This window comes from Cervus canadensis, chromosome 21 (assembly GCF_019320065.1).
Source record: "Cervus canadensis isolate Bull #8, Minnesota chromosome 21, ASM1932006v1, whole genome shotgun sequence".
Taxonomy (NCBI): Eukaryota; Metazoa; Chordata; class Mammalia; order Artiodactyla; family Cervidae; genus Cervus; species Cervus canadensis.
In genome coordinates, this window is record NC_057406.1 from 12,914,123 (window position 1) to 12,932,684 (window position 18,562).

At 59.3% G+C, this 18,562-nt stretch overlaps 1 protein-coding gene across 2 annotated transcripts in view; it reads left to right on the forward strand.

Moving 5' to 3' along the window:
• The window catches only part of TSPAN9 (tetraspanin 9), a 188,082-nt gene that overhangs the window by 100,230 nt on the left and 69,290 nt on the right, over window positions 1–18,562 (forward strand). The window contains exon 3 of one of the 2 annotated variants that reach the window (XM_043439858.1): window positions 13,378–13,457. In XM_043439858.1, the coding sequence (XP_043295793.1) occupies window positions 13,395–13,457 (63 nt within the window). In that variant the 5' untranslated portion in view covers window positions 13,378–13,394. Of the gene's footprint in view, window positions 1–12,533; window positions 13,458–18,562 lie in introns of those variants that run through there. The other variant, XM_043439857.1, reaches the window with a different exon arrangement.

Below are 18,562 nucleotides of genomic sequence, written 5' to 3' on the forward strand. Positions count from 1 at the left end.
TCTGGAAGGACGGAGGCCAGGGGAAGGGGCTGCCAGGGGAGGGGAGGAGGAGTGGACCCAATGGTCTCTGAAGACCCACAGCTTCTGGAAATCTTCCTCCAACAAGGAAATTCAAGGAATTTCCCGCTTCCTCCCCCAGTGCAGGTGGTGAGTCTGTTTCTTTAAGGTGTGGGTGGCTGGATCCATCTCGAGGTGGACGGGAGCAAGGAGCTAGGTCACAGAGCTCCCTAATTACAGCACCTTCTGGGTCTCCCTCCCTCCTCTCTTGCTCTGATGTTGCTTCAACAGAGCAATTAGAGCTGGAGGATGTGGCCAGAGCCCCAGGCGTGTGACCTGTCCTGCCCTGGGCTTGCCGATGTCCTGCAGCAGGAGGCTGGGGGTGGGAAGAGCTCGCCCCGGGGTTTCTGTTCTGTACGCTGCTTCTCAAGGAAGGCAGCTCCTGGTTGCTGGACGTCCTACGGAGGTGGGTGGGTTGGAGCAGGGCCTCCGTGTTGCACAACTTCAGGGGACCCTTTTCCCAGAGAACACGGGTGTAAACGTCCCCGTGGAGTTAGTCGGGTGGTGGCCGCCCTCCTTGGAAAGGCTGCAGCTTGGGGCGCTCCGGTCTCGTCACTGAACTCTCTTGATTCCTTGGTTCCATGTTGTTGTTTTTTTTTAATTTATTTTTAAGTTTTCTTTGTGGCACGGTGTCTTTGTTGCTGCATGGGCTTTTTTCTAGATGTGGTGAGCGGGGGCTGCTCTTCTTTGCTGTGCTTGGACGTCTCACTGTGATGGTTTCTCTTGCTGCAAAGCGCAGGCTCGAGGGCACATGGGCTTCAGTAGTTGCTTCCCTGGACTCTAGAGCACAGGCTTAATAGTTGTGGGGCACGGGTGTAGTTGCTTCTCGGCTTGTGGGATCTTCTGGGAGCAGGGCTCGAACCCACATCTGCATTGGCAGGCGGATTCTTTACCACTGAGCCACCAGTTGAAGCCCGGTCCCGTGGTCTTTATCGTCAGGCTTGGTGCCACATGGGGCTGGCAGAATTGTACTCAGTAGCGTTGATACTGATACCAGCTGTTAAGACTGGGCTGTGTCTCTCGCGCTTCCATCCCATGTGGTTGAGAACACATTTAGAAGCAGCCATTTGGTCAACAAGGGTTTGTTGAGCGCGGTCATGAGCCAACACTGAGCGGCCGCTGAGGAGACCAAGGTGGAGAAGGGGCTGGGGGCTTCGGTGTGGGTCCTCCCCGGGTCTTCCATCTGCCGCGTGGTCTGTCTCACGTCGTCGGGCCCCGGAGAGCGGGTGCAGCGGGAGCTCCAGTGTGTTGGCATTTCTGGGGGCAGGCAGGGTGGGGCTAGCACTCATTCTGATGTGGAGACTCAGGGGTCACATTCAGCCGTGGAATCTGGGTGTGCCCGGGCAGCCCTGGACTCACTTTCTCACGGCTGGTGCTTTCGAGGGTGTGGACGGGAGTTTCCAGTCCCTCCTGGAGGGCTGTGGTCGCAGAAGATGCCCAGCCCTCTCGGGAGCTCCCCAGGTCAGCGCTCCTCCATGAGTTAGCAGCCCCTGCCTCCGCCCCGGGCCACCAGCCTGCCCGGGCAGTGTGCTGCATCTGGGCCGCGGAGCTTAAAATAGCCGGTGAGCTGGCCGCTGTGCGTGTGGGGCACCCGCCGAGGCGGGATGGGGCAGCTGCCTGGATTTGGGGCATCAGTGGCTCTAACCCGTGCGTGGACAGTGCTCTTTGGGGGCGTCTCCTGATCGCAAGGCTGGGGTTTCAGGTGTAGCAGGTACAGAGGGGGAAGCAGGGAGTTCGTCTTTCCTGAGACCTTTTAGGGAAGGCCTCGGACCTGACTGCAGGGCCTCCTGCTGCAGTGTCAGACTGTCAGACCCGGCGTCCTATTTGGCCCTGGCCCGTGGTACTGCTCAGAGTTAGCCACATGGGGGTCCCGTGCAGCCTAAATGAGAAAAGGAGATCCAGGGTGGGGCGCCAGGTCAAGGGCAGCTTGAGTCCCAGCCAGGTGGACACTGACCACTGGGCCCGTTGCTCCCCAACTTCCTCCTCTTGGGTTTGGCAGACGCCTCCTCTGGCCTTACCGTCACTCACCAAATGTGTACTGGATACCTGCCAAGTGTGAGGGGCTTCCTTTGTGGCTCAGTGGTAAAAGAATCTGCCTGCAAATGCAGGAGACACAGGAGACGTGGGTTCGATCCCTGGGTTTGGAAGATCCCCTGGAAGAGGAAATGGCATCCCACTCCAGTATTCTTGCCTGGAGAATCCCATGGACAGAGGAGCCTTGTTGGCTACAGTCCATGGTGTCGCAAAGAGTCGGATGGCTGAGCATGCGTGTACTTGCATCTGCCATGTGTAAAGCTGCTCTTGGCCGTGGAAAAACAGCAATTCATGAAACACAGCAAACCCCTGCCCTCATGAAGCTTAGTTCTGATGGGGGAGAGAGATCGTAAACCATCAATTAATAAAGCAAACAGCGCTGAATAATGGGTTTGAGTGCTGTGGAAAGAGCAGGGCCCGGTGATGCTGGGCGTGCTGGGGAAGTGTGGCGTTCAGCAGGCAGCCCTTGGGGAGGTGGCAGCTGTGACGGAGGTGGGAGCTGGTCGAGGAGACCCCTGGGGGAGGAGTGTCCAGAGGAGGGAACAGCCAGGGTACAGGCTCTCCCATGAGACGCAGCAGGAAGGACTGAGGGGCTGAAGTGGAGGGAGGAGGGGGATGGACGTGTGTGCATCGACTGAAAATACTGTGAGATCTTTGCCTTTTACTCTGGGAGAGATGGGCGCCGTTAGAGGGCTTGGAGCAGAGCTGCGATCTGGCCTGACTTATCTCAGCAGTAGTCGTGATAGTCGCTCAGTTGTGTCTGACTCTGGGCGACCCCATGGACTGTAGCCCTCCAGGCTCTTCTGTCCATCGGATTCTCCAGGCAAGAATACTGGTGTGGGTAGCCATCCCCTTCTCCAGGGATCTTCCCGACCCAGGGATCGAGCCTGGGTCTCCTGCATTGCAGGTGGATTCTTTACTGTCTGAGCTCCCAGGGAATCCACAAGCCTGCCTTACCTGAGAGGGTCACGGTAATCCAGGAGCCGACGTCTGTGGTCTTTCTGGGTCATTAGGCCACCTGTGGGGGATCCCAGGACCCTCCCCATGACGTGTCTACTCCTGTCCCCACCCTGACATGTGACTTCTCCTGGGAGGATGAGCAGGGTGCTGGCTTCTTCTCCTTGCCTTGGAGTTTCCCCTGGATGGAGGGAGCTGGGCTGTTGCAGGGCTTGGCCAAAGCCTGCTGTCCCAGTGGTCAAGAGCCTGGTAGTAAATAAGCAGGAACATTGCCAGCTATTTGTCACACCATCGGTAGCTTGAAACTGGGGGAATATTTACACCATGGAAAGTGATGAGCACCACACATCTGGGCTTTGACCCAGAGAGCTGGCTGTTAGACGTGGACAGCCCACCCTGGTCATCATCCCTCCTCTACCAAGGCCGGGGTCTTGGGGGGCGTGGCCTCTGCCTCTGTCATTGGCACCTGCACCTGGTTCCTGCTCTGTGAGGTCAGAGCATGGGGATGCGTTGACTGCGGCTGACACAGAGTGTGCTGGGGGGTGTTGGCGTGGTCCCCGGGATTTCCAGAACGTGTCCTGTGTCGGCCGGTGTGGGGGAAGGGGGACTGGCTGTTGTTCTGGCTGGGTGGTCCTAGAGCCTGAGGGCCCCCCCCACCCGACTTCTTTCCTCCCCCTGTGCATGAGGGATGGCTCCATGTCTAGGAGCTCCATACATAGGAGCAGGGTCCAGTCCTGGGCCCGGGCAAACCACTTGTCGTAAGGAGAGATCTCTGTTAGGAGTGAGGAGCCCTCTGCCCGAGGCCACGGGCTGGCATTTCCTCCGGCAGCAGGTGGGGGAGGGGACAAGCAGGTGTGTCCTGGCGCCTGGCCCGACAGGGACGTGGATGCGCCCCTCGGGGCCGGAGGTTGGGGGTGAGTGACACGCAGTCACCCAGACGCTTCGGGCCTCACGGAGCCCAGCCACATTCTCTGAGCTCCAGCCTGGACATCTGAGCTCCCCAGGGTTCAGGAGGTGACCAGAGCTGGCCGGTGACCCCAGAGAGGGCCTCCGGGGAGAGGACACATGGTGGTGAGCTAGCAAGATAAGCACCCACGGGAGAGGCTGAGGGCGGAGGTGGGGGGGTGTCCGATGCACGTGTCGAGGTGAGTAGACGTCGGGAAGGCGGGCAGGTGGGCTGGGGGGGCTGCGTGCATTGTGTGAGGGTTGAGCGAGTCTGGGTCTGCATTGCATGCAGCTAGGTTACGACAGCGAGTGACCGTCTGCCGGAGCAACCCTAGACATTGCCGAAAGGACTCTCCTGAGGGTTTCGGTAGCCTGAACAGTAGACTAGAGCATGTGGTCTGTGACCGTCTTGACCTCAAGCACTCTGAGATGAGAGAGATGCCGCCAGGTCTGGGGAGGACCAGACGCTTCTCTGAGGCCCCCTGGGCAGGCAGCACCCTGAACGGTGGCTGCCTGGACTCAGGGAAGCTTGCGTGGGCATGGAGGGGGAGAGCCTCACCTTACAGAGTGGCCAGTGGTCCAGAGACCACTTGGCTTCAGGCCCTGAGACCTGAGTCTTCAGACAGCCCAGTTCTCTGCTTCTCCCCGACAGCAATGCCTAGTAGGGCTTCCCCACCACTATCCACCCCCACCCTGGGCCTCTTGTTCTCTTGTTCCCTTTGGCTCTGTGTGTGTGTGTGTGTGTGTGTGTGTGTGTGCAGGCTCCCCTCCACCATGGCTTTAGAGCAGGCAGTGGGGGGCTGCCCGGCCTGTGTTCTTTCTCCATCTTGAGAGCATCTCTGTGCAGTCTGCTCTTCCTGCAGTGGTTCAGTGGCGGGGGAGCCAGGCAGCAGCTCCCGAACTGGGGGAGAGTCCCAGCCGCATGAGCGCCCCCTGCCCAGGCCAGCCACTGGGTCAGAGAGCGCACCATCCTGGCTGGCCAGTCTGTGCCCTCCACGGAGCGGTTGAGGAATATTGGATTTGCTGGGTCAGGAAAATCCACTGGTGCATGGCGGTAACCTCGGGGCTTTACCACGCTGCCCGGTGCCTGCGGGCCCCCTCTTATCTCACCTCCGGGAGCCGCCTGCCCTCCGTGAAAGTGCTCATTACTGGTGCTCCTGGCTCCGGGCATCCGGGAGGGGCTGGCGTGGTGAGTGCCCGCCGTGCAGCAGGCCCTCCCGGGGGGGACCTGACTGGGACGCTTGGTTGGACTTGGGGTGCTCGTTTGGGACTCACCTGGAGAAGAGGGCCTGAGAGCCCAGGGTGGGCGGCTTCCGGTGGGCCCCAGCCTGCGCCCCCGCCCTGTAAGCCTGCTCAGAGAGGAGGCATGGCAGCGCTCCCCACCGCTCTCTCCCCCCGCCCGCCCTCAGGCAAGGCCCATCCTTCTGTCATCTTGCTCCAGGCCCCCAGGAGGCCCGCTCTCTCCCTGAGTGTGTTGAGTGGTGATTTCACGGCTCCTGAGTGCTGGGCCCTGGCTCTGGGGTACAAAGATGATGGATGAGACTTGCCCTTGAGGGCTCCAGGTCTGGGGCCAGCTGGCACTGAGCGGGCAGCTCGGTGGTGGGTGGGGGATGGACCCGGGTGCCTTGGGGTCTGAGCACAGGCCCCAGCCCAGCTGTGGGCAGGCAGGGTGGGGGAGGGAGGTGCCAAGACTGGGTGTGGGGAAGACCGGGGAGGTTTGTCCTGGTGGGAGATTATCTAAGTGAGATTCGGAGGATGGTGGGGGGCGGGGTGGGGGGAGTGGGCAGGGGTGGGAAGCACCTGGCATCCGGGGTTGTTTCTGCTGAACCCGCTCTGTTCTTTGCAGTTCACGTCCCATGAAGCCTCATTTCTGCTGGGATGTCCTGGTGGTCTTCTCCCTCTGGCTTCTCCAGCCTTTGCCCACCAAGATGCTTTCCCTCCTGCCCTAACCCGTCCTGCCTGAGAAGCAGGGTGGGTCCCATGTCTTTGGGTTGGGGGGTGGGAGGTGGTTCAGGGCTGGCAAGAGCCTTAGAAAAGCAACCAGTGCAGACTTCCTGCCCTGCAGTTGAGGAACCAGGTAACTGGTGACTTGAAGCTGTGCTCCTCAGGTGGGGACCCAGGAAGCCCTTCCCGGGGATGCTGGTCACCCATCCCCACGCACCCTTCCTTTGAGTGCCTCCTTGTTCATCATCACTCAGTGGTCCCGCTGCTGGTCAGGCGTCGTCCTGGATACAGCCCCCGCTGCCCTGGGCCTTCTGGTCGGGTCAGAGACCCGGTAAACGTGCTTCCAAGCAGACAAAGTGCTGCAGGGGAGGGGAGGGGGCTCTGCGGCTTCAGGCGTTAATTCAGACGGCAGGGGCGGGGAGGAGGCAGACAACCAGAAGGGACTGTTGTGAAGAACTCACAAGAGCTCAGGGATGGGAAGAAAGGTGTGTCCTCAGGCGGCGGGTTGAGGAAGAGCATTCCAGGCAGAGGGGACAGCAGTGGCCAAGTCTCTGAGGAGGGTGAGCTCCGAGGGTTCGCTGGTTGGAGCACAGTGGGCTGGAGAGAGGGGCAGGGGCCAGTCCAGCCCGACCTCTGAGGTCGCTTTAGGACTTTGGATTGTAGTCGAAGAGTAGAATAGCAAATACAACGTGTGCGCGCGTGCATGCATACAAACACACACACACACACAATATCAGCAAAACAGAAGACACGAGGGCCTTAAGAGAGCAGGGTGAATGAGAAGATGGGGTGACTGCTCCCTGGAGAAGGGGTGGGAAGGAGAATCCTCCCCGAACTGTGAGGGAGCTGGCCCAGGGCCGTGCCCTTGGAGCCAGCGAGAAGAAGGTGGCTCATCGGATGGACTCCTGTTTGATTGGAGGTGGAGCACCGACAGCAGGGAGTTGGGATGGATCCTGGGCTCCAGCGTGAGCGCTGGGATGGGTATTTAGGCCGTTTATTGAGAAGTGCTCCCAGTGGCGCAGGGCAGGGGCGAGGTCAGTCTGTGGGGCTTGAGAGATTGGAGTTGCCCTCGTGACGCTGCATGGGGATGCAAGCACAGGGGTTGGGTATGCGTGCTCGGGGCTCAGAAGACAGGTGAGGCCCAGGTAAACCCTTAGGAGGGCCCATCAGCATCCGCCCTTAGAATCTGAGCCAAAGAACACTTTATATTGATTATGTGTTGTCTCGTATCTTTCTCTGTTCAGTCACCTCTTGATCAGATGGGAACTGGGACCATAGCTGCTGTAATAATTATACTCGTTGATCCAAATGACAGTACCTCGTTGACCTTTAGTTCCTTTCTACCCCGACCCTTTACCGTCACTATCGTCCTTCGTGAATCCTAGCCAGGTCTGGTGACTCTTGACCCTGGAGCTGTTTAATTTCCACAGCAAATAGGAGGCCTCTTCCCCTTGCCTCTCTGCCTCTGCCCCACCCTGGACCCCCCTCACCTCCCCCTGCTGGGTGAACCTTCCTGCGAACATCCGGGTATATGGCCCCTGCCAGGGGCCTCTCCATCCTTCCCTCGACCTCTTTCTTTTGAACCTTCGTGGAGGTAATGTTGGTTTATAACATGTAAGTTTCACTGGTGCCACGTGGTACTTTGACTTCTGTGTGCCCTGCAGCTGCTTGCCACCAAGAGTGTGGTTTCCACGCATCACCACGCAGCTGACCCCCTCCCACACCCCATGGCTTTGTTCTGTTCTCTGTGTCTCTGTGCTTGTTTTGTTCTGTTTATTTGTTTGATATCCCACACTTGAGTGAGATCACATGGGATTTGTCTTTCTCCTTTTGACTTGTCTCACTTAACCCTTCTGTGTTGTTGTTAATGGCAGGGTCTGTTTTGTGGCTGAGTTGTGTTCCATTGGATATACATCTGTATATACATCTTTTTTTTTTAAACTTTTTATTTTATATTGGGGTATAGCCGATTGACAATGTTGTGATAGCTTTAGGCGAACAGCGAAGGGACTCAGCCATACATACCCCTGTATCCATTCTCCCCCAAACTCCCCTCCCATCCAGGCTGCCACAAAACACTGAACGGAGTTCAATGTGTTATACAGTAAGTCCTTGTTGGTTATCCATTTTAAATTTAGCCGTGTGTACATGTCCACCTCAAACTCCCTAACCATCTCTTCCCCTCATCCTTTGCCCGGCAACCCTAAGTTTGTTCTTCAAGTCTGTGAATCTTTTTCTGTTTTGTAAGTTCATTTTTAGTTCATCATGCCTTTTTAGATTCCACGTACCCCACATCTTCTTTATCTGTTCATCTGTCCATCCTTCTTTCCTTCTGATACCATCTATCCACAAACAGTTTGCTTAGCAATATATTGCTGAAGATGATCTCAATTCTGGAGTTTAAAACATTGAGGTGAGGAGAATAAGTTCCCCTTCTTCTCTGAGGTCAGGCCCTCTGGATGCCAAGTGCTCCCCGCCTCACCTAAATTCCGGTGGGGCCCCCTTGTCTGAGCCTCAGAGGTCCAGGATGCCTCACGAGCCACACACGTTGTCAGATACAGAGACCTCAGTGCAGGACCAGAGGGAGTCTGTGTGGCCCGTCAGCTCCGATGTGTGCAGGTGGGCGAGAGCCCAGAGGCCCGAGAAGTGCAGGGAGAGGCGGAGAGCTTGGTGTTCACTCTGAAACCCTCACCTCCCCAGCTGCTGGGCAGCAGAGATTTCACGTATTCACATCCCTTCATTCCTCTGGGAATTCTGTACCTGCTTCACTTTTTGTCGTTGTTGTTTAATAAAAAAAAAAAAGTCATCTCTGCCTTGTTCACATGCTCTGAGATCCTCAAGGGCGGTCTGTACCTTCCGGCTCTCCTGAGCCTGGCAAGTCGATGAGGACCTGGAAGGGGGGATGCTCTCTCCCATCACTTTCCCTCTCTGGTGTTCCCTCTGTGCCTGAAGTCCAAGAAACCGAGTCAGCACAGCTCCCGACCTTGCCTCTCCACCCTGCTGCCAGGCCCAGTTCCTAAGGCCCCGAGTCTATGCCATGCCCTGCCCTGCTGCTTGGGAAGCCCCGAGATGAAGCCCAAACTCCTCGTGTTTCATGTGAGGCCTCACAGGTAGCTCACTGTGACGCACCCCCAGGCCCCATCTCCTCGCTGCCCCTGAAGGTCCCCTAACTGTTCCCTCGCTGGTTCCTGCCTCGCCTGTCCTGGCTGGCCCTTCTCCAAGGGGGGCCGTGCTCCAGCTTTGCGCTGTCCTCACTCTGCACACTGTGGCTCGTGCATGCTCTGTCATTCTGCTGTATGTGAGCTTCTCCAGGGATGGTCTGGAGTGGGGTGGAAGGCTGGTCTGGTCCCTGCATCGTGAACTCCTTGGGGCCTACGGCCACGTCTCCCTCATGTTTGTCTCTCCCAGTGTCCCTGGGCATCCTGCCGGCGATGAGCTGTCTATTACGGATGCATGGTCTTTTCGTGGTAGACGGAGGACAAAGCTGCTAGCTGAAACTGCCTTCCCGTGGCTCTTCTCCGGCTTTTCCAGAGCTGCTTCCTTTCAGGGACTCGCTTCCTGTCTTGCAGACTGCCTTCTCCCTGCACCCCTTCCTCTTCCAGCCCTCCATAAGATCACGCAGGGCTGATCTAACAGGTTTCTCTAGCTGGTATGATCTCTCCCGCATCAAAGAAGTGATGTGGTGAGAATGAAGTGCAGCTGAGAGCCCTCCGGAGCTGGTTCAGGCTGAAGTGGACAAGAGGCGTTAGCCAGTCCAGTCGGGTGGCCGTGGGGTCCATCAGAGTTAACCGGACATCTGCCCCCCATGTGTGCACAGCACCCATGGGACTGGTTGCCCAACTAGGGGACAGCAGCCAGGGGCTCCCCTTTGCTGACCGTTGGCCCAGCAGCACTGCCCTGACCAGCCCCCTCCCCTTTGCCCCTTACTCGGCTCTTTCTGCTAATGACCTTTCACCAGGCTCCCTGTTACGCTTTTATTCTTTTTTTAAGTTTTCTTTATTTGGCTGCACCGGGTCTTACCTGTGGCATGCAGGCTGTTTAGCTGTGGCATGGAACTCTTATTAATAGTTGCAGCATGTGGGACCTAATTCCAAGACCAAGGATCAAACCTGGGTCCTCTGCATTGGGAACTCAGACTCTTAGCCACAGGACCACCAGGGAAGTCCCATCCCTGTTATGTTTTGGATTCTGTCTGTTAGACTGGCAGATTCCTAAGGGCAGGAACTGGGTTTGGAGCTCAAGGGAGTAAAGAGCATGGGCTTTGAAAGCACCGTTTCCTTAACTGCAAAATGGGGGTGATAACCATCTCGATCCCGCAGGCCTGTCTGAGGATTCCGTGGGTGATTGTGGCTGACGCTTGGTGCCTGGGATACACTGGGGACTTGTATATTGGAGTTGCTGTTATTCTTCTGATCATGACTAAGTTGCATGCCCTCGTGGAAGTTCACTGAGGCTTTGTGGGTCAGCTGATGACTGGGACTTCAGTGCCCTTTTGATGAGCAAGGCCAGGAGGGAGCAGAGTGGAGGTCTGGTTACACTGGACAGCGCCTCCTCCTCTCCTGCCTGCTTGTGGTCCTGCCCACCGCCCCCCCCCCTTCCCCCATGCCATCAGTTGCTGAGGAAATAGTTACTGGCAGGAATCCATGTATAATCGGAAATGAGTGTGGAACAGCCGGGACAGTGTGAGTTGGGGAGAAGAGAAAGTTGAAAGGAAATTAGAAGGCAGAGAGGGCCAGCCTGGGGGGCCCTGACTTACTCCAAGTGCCCATCTAGCGATGACAGCCCCTGGACAGCACTCAGCGTCCTCAGATGATTCTCACACTGGCCCGCTCCTCTAGGGGGTGGGCTCTGCGAACCCCGGTTTAAAGAGGAGGAGATGGTACCTCAGAAAGGTGAACTACCTCGCCCTGATCACACACTAAAATCTCAGCTCAGAGTGAAAAACAGGTTTCTCCAGCTAGTATGATCTCTCCCGCATCAAAGAAGTGATGTGGTGAGAATGAAGTGCTGCTGAGAGCCTTCCGGAGCTGGTCCAGGATGAAGTGGACAAGAGGCCTTAGCCAGTCCAGTCAGGTGGCCGTGGGGTCCATCAGAGTAACACCCATGGGACCGCAGCGCCCAACCAGGGGATGGCAAGTTGCCATGGTTGTGATGCACACTGCGTTCCGTTTCTGGGCTGCCGTGTGAGTGGGGAAGGGGCTTGGGATAGTAGCACCGCTGCTGGTCTCTTTAAAGAAGCTGAGGTGTCCTCAGAATAAGTGGCCGCACCCCGGAATGCCGGCCTGCCTCCAGCCCCAAGATGCAGACTCAGCAGCCTGGGGCCCTGCGGAACATCGTGATGAGGGTCTGGTCAGAATGAACGTCCCCCTTGGCCATAGCCGCCTGGTAGCTCTGTTCCTGCCGGTGGTCTTGGTGATTAAGGCCCTTCCTTCTGTCTTCCTGGCTGGAAAGGCAGGAGCGGCACACCTCATACGTTTTCCCCGGGGACCTGGGCGCTCAGCACAGAGCAGGTGTGGAGTAAATGTCTGATGGGATCCGGGGAGGACATGGCACCCTCACACCCCAGCCAGCTGCCCTAGGCAGCGCCTCCGGACGGCCAGGCGCGGTGTTAGGCGTGGGATACAGGGCCAGGGGTGCTCTGGGGCTCTCTCACCCTCTGGCTGGTGGCGAAAAGAGAGGTGCCTCTCCCCTCGTCTTCTGGTCCTCTCTATTTGCCAACTGGGCAGTGCAGACCTCCGCGCGAGCCCGGGGCGCAGCTGGTGTCTCGCGGTAGGATGCAGGGCTCCTGGATGCTCCCAAGCCCTCGGCCCGAGCGTTCTTGGTGCTGCGCCCTGAGCAGCCGGTAGCCCCCGCGCACCCCGGTGTCACCCTAGGCGAGGAAGGATTCAGAGGGGCAAGGCAGGACCCTACCTGGGCCGTCTACTCTTCTCAGCCGGATGGGGGTCCTGCCCGGAGCGCGGGGCAGGGGTGGGTGTGCGGGCGGGTGGGGGGAGCTCGCGCAGCTGCAAGAGCCTCCGGAGCCGCGGGTGCGCGCGCGCGTGCGCGGAGGGGGGCGGGGCGGGCGGCGCGGGTCGCCGGCGCCTTTCCGACACCTCGCGCCTCCCCTGCGGTCCCCCTCTCCCAGCTCGCCCCAGCCAGACCCACGTGTGCAGACGCGCCAGCCTCTGGGTGTGTGTGCAGCCGGCAGACCGTGCGCCCGGCTCGGAAAGGCCCCGTGGACACAGGGGGCGGCAGACAGCTCGTCTGTGGCCGCGCTTCTGTCCCCTCCAGTCCTCCCCAGCCCTTTCCTCTGGTTTCCTTGGATCGTGGTTCCTCCAGCCGTTCTCTTCCCCTCCCGCCCCCTTCTCTCCCCTGGAAGAGGCCAGCGCCTTGCGATGAAGGTTCTGGTTCACCCCGGCTCCGGAGCCCTTGACATTTAGCTGGGCTCGCGGCGCACTGGTGTAGGCACCGGCAGAACGCTAATCCCATTAAAGCCGTGGTGTCATCGGGGAGGGGGGCTGCCCCCCTGCAGGCCTGGCGCTCATTGGCCGAATGCAAGCCAGGGGGCGGGGCCGAGGGCCGGGGAGGGGGCTCCGGCGATTTCGGAGTCGGGAGTCGGGAGTCGGGCCGGGATTTCGCAGGGGGAGCCCAGCGGTGGTTGCAGCTGCGGCGGATCCCTCGTCACTAGCCGCCGCGCGCGCGCCCGGCAGCCCAGGGCCCCGGGGCAGCTCCGCAAAGTCGCGGGGCGAGAGGAGGCGGGCGCTCGCAAAGTGGCCGGGCCGGGCTGACTGAGAGAGGTGTGTCCGGGAGCCCGAGCCCGGCGCCCCGGTGCCTCGCGTGGAGCGGCGGTGCAGCGCCTGGGAGGCGAGCTGACGTTTGGGATCGAGAAATACAATCGCAGCCTCTCCAGAGGCGCTAAGTTACGCCGGCCAGCCGGCGCCCGGGGAGCGTGCGTGCAGCCAAGCCGCGCCGCAGAGCCCTCCCGGGCCGGCCGGTGGGGAGCGGGGCCCTGACTCCCCCACCCCCTACAACCCCCATCTCGGCCCCAGCGCGGAGTCCGGCCGGCGGCGCGCCCGGGGACTGAGCCAGGGCGTGCGAGGCTCCTCCGACCCGCTTGCAGCCCCGCGCCCTTCTCGGGCGCCCCCTCCGTGCCACTCCGGGAGCGATGCCCCCCGCCCCCCGCGCCCACCGGGAGCGACGCGAGCATGGAGAAGTCGAGTAGCGAGGATTCTTCGATCCACCGGAGTCCATCTTTGGACAGCAAGGACTCGGACTTTGCCAAGCCGTCCACCTCGGGCCGCCCGTTCGGCCGCGGCTTCACGGCAGGCGCCTTCTACGGCACCGCTGGCTCCCGCGGCCAGAGCCACGCCGAAGCCGGCGTGAAGACCGACAAGTACAATGCGCCCAAAGGCAGCAAGTACGTGGTGTTTTACCTGGACCTGTCCTTTGTTTTCCTCCTAGAATTTAAGAAGTGCAACATGGCCAGGGGCTGCCTGTGCTGCCTCAAGTACATGATGTTCCTCTTCAATTTGATATTCTGGGTAAGTCCTTCCGAGTGTCTCGCCTGCCTTGGCCTCTCCTCTTTGCTTAAGCACATACCCTCTCCCCCTACCGAGCAGCATGGCCCTACTCTCTGCACAGCGGTAAGTGGGTCTTAAAACACAGTTCCCCTCCCTCTCTCATACATCTTTCTCTCTCCTTGGTGGCTGAATGAAGACTGCAACTCTTCCAGGAGAGACTTGTTCTACTCCTAGGAGGCTGCTGAAGTTTGCCGCCACCTCCTCCACCCCACCCCCGTCCCCAAGAAACTGGTGCCTCCAACTGGGTCCTGTGCAGAAATAGGTGTGGGGTCGGAATTTTTAACAGCTGTGACCTTGAGTTGAATTCAGGCAGAAGTGCAGATGGTTTTCCGAGTTTCTTCTTGTATTTCTCCTGCATGTAGGAGAACACAGTCTGCAGCATTTTATGGGCATGAGGTGGGTGAGTGGTGGAGGTCACGTCCCTCCCCCCTCCTTCCAGTGAATCCCAGGAAAAGCTGGGGGGGGGGGGCCCTGTCCCAGGCCAAGGGGGCCCGCTGGCCTGCAGCTCTGCCCGCTGTCCCCCTCCCCGCAGTTGGGGCTTGCAGGGAGAGGGAGGACATGGGAGGGTTGCTGCCATCGGGTGGCGGCAGCTGCTTTTGAGGGATTGCAGTGGACTGGGCAGGGAACGGGCCAGCCATGTGCTCTGGCCGTGGAACCCAGAGACTGGAAGGGACAAAGGGCGTGCCCCATCCTTGGTAAGAGATGATGTTCCAGGGGAGGTGTCAGTGGGTGGGGCAGCTCAGAATTGTTCTTCATCTGCTGTTCTCCTCCCTCCCCTGTGTGCATGAGAAATATCTATAATAGTTTGGTGAATCTGAAAACTTCTTACATTCATATCTGGTTTTTCCTTCAGCCCAACTTCTGCCTTCGCCTTTCTCCTCCAGAGCCCAGATGTATGTAGTCAGCACAGATGTTTGGCTCTGCCCCAGGGCTGTCCTTCTGCCTCCTGGAGGCTGTCAGCTGCCCACGGTCCAGGAGGAGTCCCCGGGGGTGGCGGGGTGGGCGGGGGAGTCACTCAGTGCAGTGGGCTGGGCGCAGTGTGCTTCGGCGTTCAAGCGTTTGTGTGAACTGACCCACTTGAACTGAAAAACTTTTGTGGGTGTGTAGGGTTGGGCAGGGTGAGTTTTCTCATAGATGCGGAGCCTTCAGGCCAGGGCAGGAAGAAGCCGGGCCTCCGGCCTTGGTTCTGCATTAGCTCTTCGTGTGACCTTGGGCAAATCATTTCATCCCCAAGGACTGGTTTCCTTTGCAGTCCAGTGAGGGTGAGCAGTCGTGATGGTCTCCCTCACAGCCTCACCTCCTTAGTTACGGGATGTCCTGCCTGCTTGCCTTCACTCTGGGGAGGGAGCCCCCGTCCCTTCTCTTCCCAGGAACCTGGTCTGAGATGGTCTGAGTGGGATTTCCCCAGATGCCTCCATGGCCTGGGGTCCTCCAGCCACGGCTGTAAGGTGTTACCTGTCCCGTGGTGAGGGGAGACTGGGGCAGATCCATGGGAATGTCAGGAATGATTCTGGGGCCGCCTTTGGGCAGCTGCTGCTGGTCCTCTGCTGGTCTGCCAGCATCAGTGTCAGTCAAGCACCCGTGTGTATTTCTCTGGTGCCTGCGGATTTGCAGGAATGTGGCCCGTTCACTGGGCATGGCTTCCCTCTCTGCCCTTGTTCATGGTCTCAACCTCCCTTTCTGCCTTTCTGCCCACGCCCCTCTCTTACTAGAAAGACCCTCATGGGATGCTCCCTGCCCTGGCCAGTACCTCCCACTCAGCTGTGCTCCTCCCCACCCCCACCCCGCCACCTTCTGGCCGGAGGAGGTATGACTGCCTCTTCATTTCTCCAGGAATTTAGGGACCTTTGCCCTGCACATAGAAGGCACTATTAATAGTTATGTGTTTGTGGGTGAATGGACGAAGGATCAGCGCACAAAAGTCAAATGTGGGGTAGGGGTTCCCACATCCCACTTGATGGAGAGGAGAAGTCAGTTCTCAAACTTATCAGTGGTGCAGGCTCTCCTAGCTGCTTAGCTGTAGGGTGACAAGCGACTTTCAATCCTGAGGAGAACAAGCCGGTCGGTGGAATGGCCTTCCCTTTTGGTTACAGTGAAAAAATTTACTTCTCCTATTAAGAAAGCGGCTCCCACCTATCTTTTACCAGGCAAGAAGTCACTCTCTCCTAGTCTCTGACTTTTCTGGTTACCTAGTATTTTCAGATTTCTCATGACATGCTATGAGCTGGGAAAAATTTGGAGTCTCAGAGACCCAGTTCTTTCATGCTAGTAGCATATGAGATGATGACATAAGGCCCAGACTTTAGGAGAGACAGGAAATCAGCACAAGAGAAACGGATGCTTGTGTGTGTGTGACAGCGGTGGGCACTGCGTTTCTTGGGAGGGGAAGGAGCAGGTTCGGCCAGGATTTGGGCTGGTGGTCCCTGCACTCCAGTGTGGCAGGGGCTTCCTGCAGGAGGTGCTTGGGGGTCCAAGATGGGGGGGAGCCGTGGAGGGAAGAGCCAAGTCAGGAGAGAAAGAGCCAAGGCGGGTGGGGTTGTTGATGAGGCAGGACCCCTGGAGAGCCCTCCTGGAAAGCACAGCCGGGAGTGAGAGGCTGGGGGCCAGGAGGCGAGCGGTCTGGTCAGAGCCGAGCCCTCGGGGACCCAGAGCGATTGTCAGGAATTGTGTAGCATCCGTTCTCTAGTCTCCTGGCTCATGTCCCCAAAGGAGGCTTTTCTTTCTAAGGAGGCGTTAGAGTTGAACCTGAGGCCTGCAGTCCGTACCTAGAGATCTTCCCATAGATCCTGAAGCTTACCTGGTCCTTCTCCAGACCTGCCTCTTGTTGCTACACCCGCTGTCTCAGGGAGCCTGCCGGGGAGGAGTCCCGCTGCCAGGAGGGGTGCAGCCTTCTTGCACCGCAGCCCCCCTCGCAGGCCTGAGTGGGCTCAGTTCCTGGCCACTGGGTGGAGCTTCTGGGGTGCTGGTATTGGTGAGGGCCGGGGTGACATCAGCGGGGGCAGGATAGAGGCGGAGCCCTGGGGCTGGCACCACCTCCTTCTCTTCCCCAGGAAAGGGCAGGTGCCTTGCAGGCTGCTGGGCGCCTGCCTGGGTGGAGGAGGGGGTGGTGTTCAGGTCTGCCCCTGGCACTGCAGACTACAGCCAGCTGGTGCTAGCCAGGTTGGCGCCCGGGGCCGCATTTCTGAGGGCCTGATATAGATGGTGGGGTAGAGGTCAACCTGCCTGAATGAAGCTCATCTCCTCTGGGCCTGCATACACCCTGCCCAGATCCTCGGGGCCAAAGAGAAGGCTGGCTTCAAGGTGGACAGGAAGTGAGCTGGGCAGACGTTTCCCCGATTCGAGGGGGCCCTTCCACCTGTCCTCTGGCCACGGCAGTCAGCCCCATCTCACCGGCCTCCCGGGACCATCTGGTGGAGTTCTCCAGGCAGAGATCAGGCGCATCTAAGCCCCTCCAAGAGGGCACAAAAGACTCAGGGCTTTTAACTCTGAGTACAGGGGGAGCTCCGAGTGCTGGGGGCCTCTGTCCCCTTCTTGGGATGGCACGTTGTGACCCCCGCCCAGTTCCCCCCAACCGGCACTGAGTTCCTATCTTGTATGGAAGGGGGGCTGCTGGTGGTAGAGCTGGGGGTGCTATCATAATTGCTTCTCAGGATCATGGTCACTTTTCACATGGCTGGCAGAGCTGTCCCATCGCTTTAAATCATGCCTGGCAGAGCGGTGACATTCTGGCCCCTTTGGAAAGTCTGTTCCTTGTGTATTGCTTCCTTAATAAAGGCCAATTAGCCAAGGGTGCCTGCTGGAGCAGGAGGAAGGCTGGCGCAGGGCTGGGTCGGTGGGGGCGGGCTCCCTGGTTAACCTCTCCTGTGGGGGGGCAGGGCTTTAGCTTGGCCCCCCACCCCCTGCCCCGCAGGCTGTTCACTTGTCCTCTGGGTGCGGGCAGCTTGATCTCAGCTCTCCAGTCACCTCGGGGGCACGTATTCGGTACTGGCTTGGTTGCCAGTGGACGCCGTGGCTGCCCCGTGGTCCATGATGTCCAGGACAGGGTCTGTGCACAGTGTGGGTGGGGTGGCCTGCGTGTCCTGAGTCTGTGGGCTGCCTTCTCTCAGGCAAGGCGGGGGTGGGCTCTGAGGGGTCAGCACAGAGTCCGAGCAGGACATACAGGCCAAGCTGGGCAGCAGGAGGCATGGAGAGGCTCCCCCCCAACCCCGGGGCTCCCAGCCTGCTCCCCACAGGGCAGCTCCACGTGGATGCTCAGGGTGGGTCAGGCGGGGGAGGAGGGCAGAGGCCCGGAGTCCCGGGCACGTGGCCGCGAGGGGATGCCGGCTGTGTTCGCTTCCTTTCCAAAGCATTAAAAATTAAACTTCCTTGTCTTGATATCTATTTTTAAATCATGTCAGAGCCAGCGTTGGTGTCAGTCAAGAGGGGGCGGGGAGGAGGACGGTGGAGAGAGAGAGTCCCGCTGAAACAGGGGAAAGTGCTGTCACTGCGATGGGGAAGGGCCCCAGGCCTGTCCCCCCTCCCGTCCGCCGCGGCCCCGGAGGAGAACAGAAAAGGCCACCGGCGCCTCCACAGCCCTCCCCGGAGGACGGGGCCGGCCCTGCCCTGCCTCCGTGCGCCCGGCTGCCCTTGGCTGAACTTGACGGCGGGCTCACTGGGCTGTGGGGTCTCAATCGAGCCCATGCACTCATGCCGCAACTATTTCCTGAATGCCCGCTGCGTGCGCAGGGGCCTCCAGCGCTGGGGACCGGCTGACTGGGCTCGCACAGGGCGGATCAGCTTTCCCGGCCAGGAAGTCGCGGCTGGAGAGGTCACCTGGCCTGTCCTCCCCCCGGGGCGCTGGGACACTGAGCGCCCCTCACCCTCCCCAGCATTCTGGGCTGGGGCAGCGGTGGCCCTGACCCTGCATGCATCCTGGGAGCCTGACTTGACCTGTCTCTCCCTTCTCCCGTGCGGGGTGGTGGCTGTCTGACCCGCTCTCCAAAATGTCTGTGTCCATCAGAGATGAAGGGGAGGGAAAAACCTCCTGTTTCTTTTAAAGAGTGTCCAAGTTTAGAAAAAAGCATTAG